This window comes from Psammomys obesus, unplaced genomic scaffold, assembly GCF_907164565.1.
Source record: "Psammomys obesus unplaced genomic scaffold, mPsaObe1.curated_primary_1811, whole genome shotgun sequence".
In the NCBI taxonomy this organism is placed as follows: domain Eukaryota; kingdom Metazoa; phylum Chordata; class Mammalia; order Rodentia; family Muridae; genus Psammomys; species Psammomys obesus.
In genome coordinates, this window is record NW_026585691.1 from 7,748,922 (window position 1) to 7,763,612 (window position 14,691).

The 14,691-nt window shown below is 36.4% G+C and overlaps 1 protein-coding gene across 1 annotated transcript in view; it reads left to right on the plus strand.

Annotated features, from left to right (window-relative positions):
- Adam10 (ADAM metallopeptidase domain 10) overlaps positions 1–14,691 on the plus strand; it is a 98,072-nt gene that overhangs the window by 59,812 nt on the left and 23,569 nt on the right. The window contains exons 5-8 of the mRNA XM_055598088.1: positions 1,528–1,628; positions 1,906–2,055; positions 4,060–4,152; positions 7,872–8,055. Coding sequence (XP_055454063.1) covers positions 1,528–1,628; positions 1,906–2,055; positions 4,060–4,152; positions 7,872–8,055 — 528 coding nt within the window. The remainder of the gene's footprint in view (positions 1–1,527; positions 1,629–1,905; positions 2,056–4,059; positions 4,153–7,871; positions 8,056–14,691) is intronic.

Below are 14,691 nucleotides of genomic sequence, written 5' to 3' on the forward strand. Positions count from 1 at the left end.
GTCTTAAGTCCAAGTAGAGAGCTTTTTAATACCTGCAAGGTATGTTTGCTCCTGCTACACCCTTAGCTCTGTGCCCCTGTCCTTTGGAAGCTGCATGGTGCATGAAAGCTAGTCCTTGCAGAAGAGACGTTCAGGTCAGTTTCAGTTTAGCGGTCTCTAGATCTTGTTTCTAAAGTGCATCATATCTTCAGCAATAGGGGTTGTTTTTCCACCTTTGGAGCAACTAAGGGCAATAGCAATAGACTGTGTATGTGTTGGCAGTCTTTTGTACAACTCTGTCCAACAACTCAAAAGTGGGCTTCTTATGTCAGGTGTTAGGGTTTTTGTTAGGTGGTTTTGGCTCTTGAAGGGAGCACTGCCAGCCCAGAAGAGAAAAGTTCATTCAAACTATTTCAGTATATTTATACATGGAATTATATGTATTATGGGTAAGTAGTTAATAGTGTGATTCCTTATGGCATTTTCAGTCATCCTTATTTTTATTTTACCTTTCTTCCTTCTTCTATATTTACCTCCCTCCACATTTTCTAAAAGGCCCCCCCATTTTTGTCATTTCCCCAACAAATCTTTTGTATCCTGCCAATCCGCTTTACAATCTTCCCACCTTCTATATTTATCTCCCTTCTCCTTCCTGATGAGACCCCCTAGTCCTCGTCGTTCCCATTTCCCTGATGAGATCACTATACTGTACTATTCCCTCTCTATTGTTTTCCAACCTCCCAACCTTGGCAACAGTCCCATTTCAATTTCCTAGTTTCTGCAGTTACCGCACAGGCACTTTTCAGTGCATATTATCCTAACTGTGTCCTGATGTTTTATTTTGTCAGTTCTCCTAATGGATTGTTTTGTTAAACATGTTCATGAACTAAGGAGACTCTTAATGAGAAAGAAAATTTTAGAATATTGAGAGAATAGAATAAGCATTTAAATGACTTGCCTAAATTAGTGTATTTGAAAACAAAACCAGCTTAACTGAGGATAAATTAATATTTTAAGGGAAAAAATGATAAAATAGTTACTAGTTTGTATAGCATTCAGGTGAATTATATATGGGATAAATTTAAAATCAATCTGCTTTTTACATACTATGAAATGTTTTTGAAAGCAACTTTATCTGAGGCCAGTTAGTATTTATAGAAGGACTTAAAGCCAAAGATACCTTATATCGGCCTTACTGTGTTCAAATTGAGGGAGTTTGAACATCGCAGTATAGGAAATTTAATGCACTGAAGGGGAAGTAATAAATATAAAAGTGAGGTAAAAAAATTATTATTAATCTGTTTTTGCATCATATTTGTGCCTGGTATTCACAGAGGCCAGAAGAAGGCATTGGATCCCCTAGAACTGGAATTATAGATAATTGTGAGCTGTCATGTTGGTGCTGGGAATGGAGAACAGGTCTTCTTAGAAGAGCTACAATTACTGCTGCACCATCTCTCCAGCCCCAAGTTAGGATAGTTAATTTTTTATTGATAAGATGCTGGTTCTATCTAGACATGTAACAATGATATTTCTTCTCTGCTTTAGACTATCCCCATAAATATGGCCCACAGGGGGGCTGTGCAGATCACTCCGTTTTTGAAAGGATGAGGAAGTACCAAATGACCGGTGTAGAGGAAGGAGCACAGGTAAGAATTTCAGTGTTTGTTAAATTTAAGAAATGGAAATGAACTTGGGCAGTCTGCTCTTCTTGGTTTTGGTGTCCGCTAGCCACCCCTCACATTCCTACCTTTCTCCCGAACTGGAATGGCTCCTATTATGCTATGAAGTGTTTTCTAATGACTTTAGAAATACTTGGGGTATTGCATAGTCACATGGTATGAAATTGTCTAACATGTGTTCTTGACTATAAAAACCGTAATTGTAAAACAAACTAATTATCAGAAATGACACTTTGACATACAGGCACGTCAAGAGGAACATGCTAGAATTGGTCCCGAGCTCCTGAGGAAAAAGCGCACAACTCTGGCTGAAAGAAATACTTGTCAGCTCTATATCCAGACAGATCACCTGTTCTTTAAATACTACGGAACACGAGAAGCTGTGATTGCCCAGGTACTTTAACTTTAAGGACCTCACTGTGTTATGAGTTTTTCTGTTGTTTATTGCATTATATTATTGTTTTAGTTGTGACATAGGAAGTCTGTAAACTAAATACAGAGGAGATGGAAAGATCAGTTTAGATTTTTGGATTGTCAATCAGAAGAGAGAGAAAGAAAACAATTTCCTAAATTTGCTTGTGACATTGAAACTTAGGCTTTTGTTATTGTTTGCTTTGTTTTGGGGGGAAAGTGTTTTGGACTTGGGCATGGTAAACAAGTATGACACTTATCTTTGAAAACAATTGTATTTTCATTTTGATTTTGAAAGAGAGGAAAGAATTTTCCAATTAAAGTGTATAATTTTTGTTTTGTATAATTTTACATGTTCCAAGTAAAATTATAGTTGTCCCCTGCCTTCCCCTCTGAGAACAAGGTCTTACTTTGTGGCCCAGAGTGGCTTGAGCTCACTTTGTGCTGAGGCTATCCTTAAATTCTTGGTAATACTTCTGTTTCAGCCTCCTAAGTGTGCTGGGATTACAGGTTTACTCTACCACACCTACTACAGTGATATCTATTAATCTTTATGAAAATAGACATATTTTTTAGGGTACTCTTTAAGATGTCTTTTTGTGTTGAAGATACCTAGAGAAAGTTTGTTAAATTTATTTTTGATGCAAAGAATTTGAGCCTGAGAAGATGGAGGTACTGTATTATAAATGATGATTGCATTTTGGTGGGAATAGACTGAATATAAAGAATACAATAAGCTTTAATATGGGAATAATAGAATAATAGGGCGCAATGGGTGTATTCATAGGGCGGGAAACAGCTCTGTAGAGAGAGACAGGGTAAGCTGAGAGGGACGTGGGTAATCTTAAATATCCACAGTATCTTTCAAAGAGAAAGTGCTTTTAATAATCACTAAGGGTTGGTGACATGAAGAAAAGTGACCCTTTAAGGAAGAGTCATCATTTGAGGAAGGTAGTGATGGGTAGAGATAGGAAACTTAAAGGTAAAGAGGGAAGGACTCCAAGTAGAGCAGGTGATGTAATCATGCCTGGAGAAACATCTGAATCACTACAGGTGAGAGTATAGCAGAAACAGAAAACTGAATTAGGCATTGGGAGCCACCAAGGCCAGGCATGTGAGTTTAGGATGTACTCTTCAGAACTTCTGTCCTGTTCCTTGCAATATTTGTCAGTGTAGAGCACTTTTGAAATGTTCTCATTAATGCTACTTCTTGACCACCTTTTATGCCTTCTCAACAAGTTTTGCATGTGCACACAGACATATATTTCCACTTAGGTGCTAATCAGGGTGCTCTTTTGTGGATGCAGTTGGAAGGTTGCGTGCAGAGTAGTTAGCTCCAGTCCTTAGTTGGGAATCAGCTAAGGAAACAAACATTTCTTGTGTTCTTTCACTGTTTTTTTTTAAGAGTTTAAATAGATATAACCATATTCTTTTTATATTCAGATTATCTCCCTCCCATATACAGTAAACCTATTAACTTATAGGCAACTTCTGTATTTTATTCACCAGTTTATTCCTGACTCCTGAAACAGTGCCTCATATATAAAAAGTAATCAAACCTTTTGGAATTCGTGTCAGTGCAGCAACAGAAGGACTGTTGTTGAGGAAGGAATATATGCCCTGATACTGTTATATTCTTGTAGAAAGTGTTTGAGTCTTAGGACAAATAAAGACATTCTAGGCATTAAGACATGTGAAAAGGAGAGGCATAGGACTCTGCAGGCTGGATTGATGAAGTAGTTTTTAATAGGACTGAAGTAGTGTTGTACTTACTGGTTAATTGATTAGCCAGAGCCTGGGAAAGACAATATCCACTCTCTGCCCTAGCTCACTCACCTTTTCCATTCTGTTCAAAATATGGCATACACATCTTAAAATTTAAATGTGTAGCATAAATAACGTTACAAAGAAAAATTAATAGTCGTTTTCATATTTCAGCATTACTCCTAAAATGTTTTGTGTTTTTTTTTTTTTCTTTAATTATTAGATATCCAGTCATGTTAAAGCAATTGATACAATTTACCAGACTACAGACTTCTCCGGAATCCGTAACATCAGCTTCATGGTGAAACGCATAAGAGTAAGGAACTCCAGTAATGATATTTTTAAAAGTCTTAAGAGGACTGGGAAGATGGGCTCAACAGTTAAAAGCACTCATGTTCTTCCAGGGGACTTGGGTTTGGTTTCTAGCACTCACATTGTGCTTCACAACTGTAACTCCTTTTCCAGAGGATCCAATGCGTTTTCTGGCTCCCATGGGCACCTGCATGCATGTGATGTATTTACATACATGAAGGCAGAACACACATAAAATAAAAATAAATCTTAAAATTAAAAAGCTAGTAAGGATCAGCTTTACAAAGAAAGAAAATACTTGCTTTTTTACTCCTTTATAGCAGAGATAGGCTGATCCTTGAAGCTCATTGGCTAGGTTTGCTAGCTAATTAATGAGCTCCAGGATTAGGGTACATCCATGTCTCAAAAACAGTGGAGAACATTTAGAGGAAGACACCCAGGGTCAACCTCCGATCTCCACATGATGTGGTTGCATTCACATGCATGTACCCACATGAACATGCACACACACCACTACGAGGCTTTAATCTATACTACAGTAGAGGTCAGATGATACTGCTTTTTTGTCTGATAAACATTGCTCGACTTTTCTCCCTTTTATTACTAGTTTCTTTTTTTTTTTATTAATTACACTTTATTTACTTTGTATCCCCCTGTGACCTCCCCTCCCAATCCCACTTTCCCTCCCCCTTCTCCACACATTGCCCCTCCCCAAGTCCACTGATAGGGAAGGTCTTCCTCCCCTTTCTTCTGATCCTAGTCTATCAGGTCTCATCAGGACTGGCTGCATTGTCTTCCTCTGTGGCCTGGTAAGGTTGCTCCCCCCTCAGGGGCAGGTGATCAAAGAGCAGGCCAATCAGTTCATGTCAGAGACAGTCCCTGTTCCCATTACAATGGAACCCACTTGGACACTGAACTGCCGTGGGCAACATCTGTGCAGGGGTTCTAGGTTATCTCCATCAATGGTATTACTAGTTTCTTAAGGTTTGCTTTGTGTATGTTATTTTGGGTGTGCCCCACTTGCTATTCTAGGTCAGATGAAAAAAAAATACAGTTGTCTAAATAAAATTAGAATTTACACGTTGTGATAATTCTGAAAACTCACAGCTTACAATGTCATATATCAGTTTTGAGAAAGAAGTCCTTCAAGAAAGAAAACCTCTAAACGTGGCCATGTAATTCTTTTCTGTGGTAACACTATTTGTAACATCTCAAAACTGTTAAACAGACTAACAGGATACTGATCTCAATTTCTTGACATTTCTGTTACAGTGGGTATAACTAAAAACTGAACTTAAATTTTAGCTATATTAAAAATGGGCAGTTAATATTTAAGTGCTGTTGGTTTGAACTAAAATTGCAATCTCAGTTAACGATCTTTGAAGTTGCCTTGGTCTTCACTGACACACATCTTCAGTACCAGTCGTTTACTAGATCTACCCTTCCCCAGAGTTGGTAGGCATTACTTTCTGCTGTTAAATTTTATTGCTTTGGAAAATTATGTTATAATTTATATGCAAATAAATATCAAATCACTGATAAATTACACTAAGTAAAAAATTTTCTGAATTTTTAAAATATGTGCATATATTAATATTCTAAATTCTAAAATATTCTAATATTCTGAATGTATATATCTTCTAGTATTCTAAGTTTTTAGCTAGATATACTTGAGTTTTAAAAAATTCACCCTCAGCCAAGCATGGTGGTTCACACCTGTAATCCCAGCATTCGGGGAGGCAGAGGCAGGTGGATCTCTATGAGTTTGAGACTCAATGAGTTTTGGTCTAAAAAACAAGTTCAGGACACCCAAGGCTACACAGAGAAACCCTGTCTCAAAAAAAAAAAAGAAAGAAAGAAAGAAAGAAAGAAAGGAAAGAAAGAAAGAAAGAAAGAAAGAAAGAAAGAAAGAAAGAAAGAAAGATTCACCCTCTTACAAAAATATTTGCCTTAAGTTTTCTTTATATTTTCCTATTTTTCTTAAAATGACTCAACAAGAAATAAATACTTTATATATATATATATATGTGCACATATATATATGCACACACACACTAGACATTTTAGTACATATATAGTAAGTATATCTAAAATTATAGCTGGTGTTCCTTACTTTCACAGGTAGTGCAACTAGATTTTGCATTGATTTATCTCAAGGTTCAAAATAATTTACATTATAAGAGTCCCTCATAAGCAATAGAAATTCTTAAATGTGCAGGAAATTTGAAAAGTGGTTTGAGTAATGTATTCCCTGGCAAAGCAATAAAATGTAACATAATACAAGTAGTGACTATCTAACAACCTCAGAGGAGAGGTAGAGTTTAGTAAGTGATTGATACTCCGAAGATGAGTGTGTATCAGTAAGGAATATGGCAGCTTGGAAGATCATAACTGAGGTTAAGATTTTAGTCTAAATCAGTAACACTTAAATATTAACTACCCATTTTTTTTTTCATAGAGCTGACTAAAATTTAGATGCAGTTTTTAGTTATAGCAAGTATGATAGTCATGTCGGGAAATTATTTCTATATGAAGTGGATAAAAGGTACTTCTATGCCTTTATGCATAGGTTGTTATAATATGTACTTGTCTGGTTTTGAATAGTTTTGTATTAGGTTACTATAACTGAATGTGTACAGGTCATAATTTGCCTCCGAGCCTCTTGGTTTCTGGAGGATGTGGATCCTAGGAATCTGTAGTTCTCTCTGTATCAGTTATATCTGGCTTTTCAGATAGACTAAGTTTACCTTTTAGAAAAATATTATCATGTATATAATTTATATTCCTAAGAACTGCCACCCTGCTCACACTGTGATTTCCTGGGAAAGGAAACTGCTCTGGGACTTAAGAGGATAGGTGGTATCTGTGGAAGAAGCAAGGTTGACATTTGAAAGTGCTGTCTAGTAAAGGTCTGCTGTTGATTGTTTTTCAGGTTATGAATAAGGGACTATAGAGGAGAATAGTAGCTAAGTATCAGATAAAAGATTTGCAGGAACTTAGCTTAAAATAGTAAGAGAAGTTGGGTGATGGTGGTGCATGCCTTCAATCCCAGCACTTGGGAGGTAGAGGCAGGCTGATTTCTTGAGTTCGAGGCCAGCATTCCAGGTCAGCCAGGGTTACACAAAGAGACCCTGACTCGAAAAAATAAAAAACAAAACTTAACAAACCACTTAGAGAAGTGAATTGAATGTAGAATTCAAAATTCTTACATACACCCAAGAAAACACTGAATTAAGAAGATAGTTGGGTTTTACTCACCTGTTTTCTAGACAAAATGAACCAGGAAAATCTGGCAAGCTCAGTCTTGGAGTCCATACTTATTTTATGTTCTAGTTATTAGCTAATGATAAGGTTTTGGATCTTTATATTTATCCTTAGTTGCAGAGCTCCCATAGAGCCCTGCTCAGACCGTTAAGTTTGAGAAACTACACTTCCTTTATTTGACCTTGTAGAGTACAGTGTCTTTTTGCCACAGTTTCTGTTCAGGAATCTAGCAGATCCTTGCTGAGAAATTTAATATTATCAATGTCATTTTTCCTGCCCTCTTTCCTTTTGTTCTTCTTGTTTGTGTACTTATGGTTTCTGTGGCCAGTTCAGGACTGTGTTCAGTGAGAACATCTCTAGAACCCACTCACAAGAATGTTGTCCAGGTCTTTGTGGGAGGATGTGAGTAGAGAACAGCTAGCAGTAATTACTTATTTGAATTATTGTTTTGGATTTTAGATTAATACAACTTCTGATGAAAAGGACCCTACAAATCCTTTCCGGTTCCCAAATATTGGTGTGGAGAAGTTCCTGGAACTAAATTCTGAGCAGAATCATGACGACTACTGCTTGGCCTATGTCTTCACAGACCGGGATTTTGATGATGGCGTTCTTGGTCTGGCATGGGTTGGAGCACCTTCAGGTAGATTGTGTAACAGTGTCTTAAAGTCTGAAAGACAAAGCGAGATTAGATTTTACTCATTATAGGAGAAAACAATATCTGTACATAACTTTAATCCACAGAACCGAGGTTAAGACCAGATGCATAACATAGTGCAAATGGCAGAATAGACGAAGCAGCTTTTTATGTTGAAAGGGCTGTAAGAGTTGACTGTGTGGGGCACACACCTGTAATCTCAGCTCTCAGCCTGAGTCAGGAGGCTTGGGAAGGTAAGTTCAAAGCCACCCTGGATTGTCTCAAAGAACTAAGTAAGGAAGTAAATAAATAAATAAATAATGTAAAAAGAAAAGAAAAATATAGGAAGTACCCTGATTTTGGGATTTCCAGAAGCTGACACAGTTTTGTGGGAAGAAGTAGTATGTGTGATACCTGGGAAACCTAAGTTTTCCTGCAAAAGCTAAATGCTACTATTTCCCCACTCCTTGAATAGGGCCTGAAAGTCAAAAGGGGAAAACTATGCTTTTGCTTTGTCAAAAGGAAAATTAAAAAAAAAAAAAATCACAACATATTCTTCTTTTCTGTTCTGCTGTGAGAGAAACAAACTCTGGTCAGGAGCAGCAGGTAGCAAAAAGGAAACACATCTTCATTTTACTTTCCTCTGGTCTTTATTTTAACAGCGGAGATGTGCTACCTGAAAGGCAATCCAAGGAGCAGGGCAATTGCCACATACAGCCGTGTTGGCATCCTCCATGCGCACTATGGAGACAGGGTCCAACATTGAGAAGGACGAGATGGGTAGTCAGTCCCCTTCCCACTGCGGTGGGTTTGAGGGACTGTTGACAAATCCACAGTTTTACACTGAGAGATGGGTAGAAAGGACTCAGGTTCTTTGGATGTGAGTGCGGCTGTGTGCAGTGCGAGTTGTCTGTAAACTTTGGACCATAAACAATGATTTCCCCTTCTGGTGCCTCATTTCTGTTTAAAAATTGACCTTTCTTTACCTGCTATAAAGCACATTTTCTTCTCATCCTTTAGTTTATTCTATGATTTATTATGTATATTTTTAAATAGTGTATTTTATCTTACATTTCTTGCTTTTTAGAAGGAGGTAACAGCAAATACTCTTATTTCAACTTTCAGTGCTTTTGTTTTTTTCTTCATGTTGCAAAATGTACTTGATTAATGTATCACTAAGTTACAAATTTATGTCATAGACTGCTTATCCTACTGTGGTATTGTTTTAGTCTTTGCTCATTGGTAGTCCTTTTTTTATGTACCATGCATTGTGACAAGTTGTTCAGCTCTCTCTTTCCCAGGATGTTTCAAGTTTTATAAATTCTATTCTTTTCCCCCCCCCTCAAATAGCTGGAAATTTTTTTCCACAAAATTAATGATTCCTGTTTCCTATTATTGATTATTATAAAAGCTCGGTCATTTATTTGGATTTCCTTTGCATATTTTCTAGATAGTCTAGGTAAGTAAATGGTTCATCCTGTGGACCATAGCCAGCTTGCATCACCTGGGACCTGAGAAAAATGTTATGGTTCATAGGCTCCACCTATGGTCCTTTGAATCAGGAACTTCTGGTATTAGTCTCAGCAGCCTTTGAACAAGCCTTCCAGATGACATTGCTGCTCACTAAAGTGTGAGACTAAGAACCACCAGACTATTTTTGTCTCTAAGGCTTACTCACCAAATACCTCCAGAGCAAACAAGAAGATGATTTCAAACTGGGAACCTGCTACCATTTTGCATTTTCATTTACAGACTATTGTTCATTAAGAATGTGTGTAATCCTGACAGGATTTTTAAATATGTGAGTTCAAGGGCAGACCTCATTACTTAGTAAGAGCTTGTCTCCAAAAGAAAGGAGTGGGAGTAGGCAGATACTATAGGAACTTGGCCAACTTTGTCAAAATCTTCAGATGCCCTCATGTCTTTTATACACGGAACTGCTTAATTTCCTTTTAAAGAAATTTTATTGCTTCTTTAGAACAATTTTAGCGTTACAGAAAAATGAAGCAGATTCTATAGAGAGCCCTCTTCCGCCCCCCGCCCCACCACAGGGGTTTTGAAGAGTGCTTTTTGGCTGTATTCTAGGATGGCTTGTTCTGAAATCAGATGATTTTGTGGTTAGATGGGGCTGTGGGCTTAGGGACACTTAGTATTTATGTTTAGATTTAGGGATATCTGGACCATTACTGCTCATGGTACTGCATTGAATTTCAGGTTGAAAAAAATGTGATATTTGACTTGTATTTTTATTGTTAAATTTTTTTTTTTTTTTTTTTTTTTTTAATATGTGAAACAGGACTCTACCTTGGCTTATTGTGAGCAAAGAAAGAAGACTGAGCAGAGTGGAAAATATAACCTTCCCCTCACCCCCAACATCTTCCCTCATTTCCCCTTATTTCAGGTGTGAAATGCACTCTAACTTGACTCTTAAAGCCCCAACTCTGGGTCTTAGAAAACTTTTTCCAAAAGTTTTTATAGAGAGATTAGCGGCCAAAATAAGGGAAGGAAGAAGTCTTTTCTCTCTTGGCTTAGTTGCTTTCATACAAGAGTCCTGCTTTGCACCAGCAGCTTTGTTTTCAGTAACTGAACTAATTTTGAGTTTGATATACATTTTCTATTGTAAGGGATGTTACATATGTAATCTACTTGATTATCCCAGAGTAATGATTCCTGCTCTCTAGTAGAGGTTATATTTTATTGACTGCATTTCCTTCTTTCTTTAAGAGGAAGGTGGACACAGGAACTTTGTTACCCCTCAGCATTATCAGAGGAGTAATTGTTGAGGCTCTGTGGGAATTGCCCTCGGCTCTTACTTGCTTTTTAAAATACGTTCCAGTAAATTACTTTCCATCAGATTAATATTTATTATAATTTTTTTCTCTCCTTCCCTTGAGACTCCACCTTTCTGATTATAAGTCTTAATTGTGTTTGCTGTTATCTTGTTCTTTTTAGATAACACTTCATAGCTGATTTATTGAGTTTTATAGTCTGTTAATATTTCTTAATTGTTCATTTTTATTTGGTCTAATTAATCTTCACTAATTCTTAGCCTGCTGTATAATTTGCCCTAAATTTAATTCATTAAATTCTGAAGTTATTTCACTACTAAAAAATATGGTAGTAGAGAAGACTTTATTATATTATGCTTAATTATTACAGAATATGTATGTAGATTATGAACTGTAGTCCTCTTTGTGACCCAGTTGATGCAGGAAAAACAATGAAGGTTGAAATATCTTAATATTAAGGCTTTTTTGTCTTTCTTTCTTTTGTTTTTCTAATAATCTCTTTTTCTATTATGCTGGAATTAGGACATCATGTACACTAGCCACATACTCTGTTTCTTCTTTCTTAATACTTTGTAGTTGAATGCTGTTTTAGGTGTTTTTGATCAAGAAAAACAGTATCTACCCAGTGAGTTGACTTGGAGATTTCCACGTAAAATTATACTGTGCCAATAGTGGAGTCATCTGAAAAGAGCCTGGTTCCCAAACAGATGTACAGGGTTGTGGCTCAGTGGCAGAGTACTGGCTTAGAATGTATAAGGCCTAGGGTTTGATCTACAACACAGAGGTGGTGGGAGGAGTAAAACAAAGCTCAGGAAAGATTACTACTGTACAGCTTTCTTCAGCCTTAAACAGATAGCTTGTTATCATTTGATACAATGGTTTTGTAACAAAGTAAATGTTATTTTGAAAAGGAGGGCTCACTTTATAAAGCTGACCTTGAATTTGTGTTGAACCTGGGACTTTCTTATTGCAAGTTCCCAAGCATTACAAATAAAGTCTTTAGGTTACATAGCCATGGCCTTCATTCTGTCGCATTTCACTTGCTGAATCTCTTTAACACACCTCTGAAATATATTTCTCTGGCTTGTTCAGGTATGTTCTGTCCTGTGTTAACCTGTCTCAGTGTTATCAGTTAAGTGAACATAGTTGAAGCTTGCTCAGGTTACTTACTGCTTTTGATTTGAATAAAAAACATTGTACTCTTCTCATTTTATTCACAAGTTTTATTTCTCTGTGATGGCTGACAGCAAAATCTTATATAATGTAAGGTAGTTACTAAGCTTGACTTACAGTCAGCTTAGTGTGATGTTCTGTCATGCAATGATTTTCTGGTATATCAAAACTAGTTGCAGTATTTATAACCATAATTTGTAAAATAAATTTAGTATTATTTTTTTCCTGTGTGATTCGAGTTGTTGCAATTAGGCTATAGTTATATTAAACTTAAAACTCAGAGCAGTTATTTAGGAGGTTAAGTAGTATATAGATCACAGAGACCATATTTAGGGAGAATAGTCATATGCCTTAAGTTAGCTAGACCTGAAAAATACAAAAATATGTCAGAATTTTTTTAATGTGCCTATTTACTCTTTTTTCTTTTTAACTGTTAAAGATGTGCAGTGTGGAATCTTCTGTGCCTGGTTCAAGTTTGACAGGACTTATTTTGGACCAGTTTGACATGACAAGTCTTCACCGAGGCAGGATATTAATTTACTACTTGCTTCAAATTAACATGTGGTATATAACTGTTACAGAGTACTTACTCATAGGTTTAATTTCCTAGTTCCTAGAGTGATTTAATCTTCAGAAAAGAACAGAAAATTAAACATTCATAAATCAGTTTCTGTTTTTTCTATTATTTTCTGTGTAGGAAAAGGAGTACATAGAGACCACCATAAAGGCTTGTGGGCTAAATCTGCATTTGGCTTAGTCTTTCCTTTTCCATGAAGTGCATTATGATTTCAGCTTGCTAGATCTAACAGTTTGTCAAATTTATGTTGCCATATATTTAATAGGAATAAAGCATGGCGGGGGTGAGGGCATCGGGACAAAACCAGGTCTTGCTATATAGACCAGGCTACTTTTGAATTTATGATTCTCTTGCTTCAGTTTCCTGAGTGCTAAGATTACAGGCGTGTTCTACTATGCCTTGCTGTAATCATGCAGTTCTGTTTTCAGTTGCTTTCTATTAAAGGTTTTACCAGGATTTTCAAACATTAGACTTTTAAAATGGTTTCGTAAAATGGTTGTATCTTAAGTGTGTTGAAACTAAAGTGAAATCTGATTTTTTAAAATCAGAGTATCCTAATTCATTTGAATTTGTCTTTAAAATATGAAGTAAAAGAAAGGGAAAAACAGAGAGAGTGTGTGTAAGATAGCTGAGTGGTCAAAAATACTTATTGCTCTTGCAGAGGACTCAAGTTTGGTTCTCTGCACCCCACATCAGGTATCTAACAATCACCTTTTAATTGTAGCTTTAGGGGATCTGACACCCTTTTGGCTTCTGTGAGCACCCATACAAGTACACAGACCCACTCCTACACACATAATTAAAAATAAATCTTTAAAAATATATACTAAAAGCTGGGTGGTAGTGGCGCATGCCTTTAGTGCCAGCACTCTGGAGGCAGGGACAGGTGAATTTCTGAGTTCAAGGCCAGCCTGGTATGCAGAGCTGTTCCAAGACAGCCAGGGCTACACAGAGAAACCCTGCTTTAAAAAACCAATATACATATGTACCAAATAGGAAAAACTGTTTATTAAATAGTAATTTTTTGTGATGCTAAGGGGCAGATCCAGGACCTTGGTTTCTAAAGCAAGTATTCTTCCACTGAGCTATGTTTTTTTTTAAAATCTGAGAATATAAAGAATTTCTTCAGAAAAGTTTATAAAATTAATTAAAAGAAAGAGCAGGCATGTTGACATATGCCTTTAACTACATTGGGAGTCTGAGATGAAGAATATGGCAAATGCTGGGAACTGAGCATTTGCTGGGAACTGAACAGACCCTCTCTTAAAATATAAGACAAATACAAGGAACGTTCACTCTTATCAGTGCAGAAGTTGGGATTTGACCAGCTAGTTGATTTTCTCGGTTGTCTATTGTTGATTTTTTTGTGATTGCCTTGGGCTGTGAAAGTGTTGTCATTTTGGTCTTGGACTCCAAAATTCTTTTTAATGAACAGAAAACTACAAAATAGTTTACTATACTTACTTTAAGTAAATTGGAAGTGATTTCAGGGCACATTCCAAAATCATAATTTAGTTGTTTTTTAAAAAAAAACTTTCACAGCTGCTAAAGAGTTGTATGAATAGTACAGCAAGCTCCTGCCAAACCAGATATTCATGTTCTTCCATATTTGTTTTCCTGCCCCTTCTTTCTTCCCACCTTCTCTCCACTCTTCTTATCATCTCTTTATTCCTTAAGTCCATGTCGCTTGGTTGGTGTTTCACCAACACAATGCATGATGTGTGCGTCTCAGGGCTGTAATCGTGCTGAATGCTTATCACTGTAGAAGTGTCTTGTAGAATGTGAAATATGGAGGATATTTAAACTTTTATTTAATTTATAAGTTTTCCCTTTAAAAGATGAAGGGGTATAAGCTTTGATTAAATATAAATGTGGACCTACTCAAATTTGAAGGAAATAGAAATGTTTTGCTATGTTAATAACAGAAAAAAAAATGTTTTTGGTTTTTTTTTTTTTGATGCTGAAAACCTGTAAGGATTATGTACTCCATCCTATGTTTTCTTTGCAAGGACTATTAACATTTTATTTTAAATGATTTTCAAAATCTTGGACTAAATGAATTTTGTAGTATTTCAGTCATTTAGGTACCAGTTGTATTTTAAA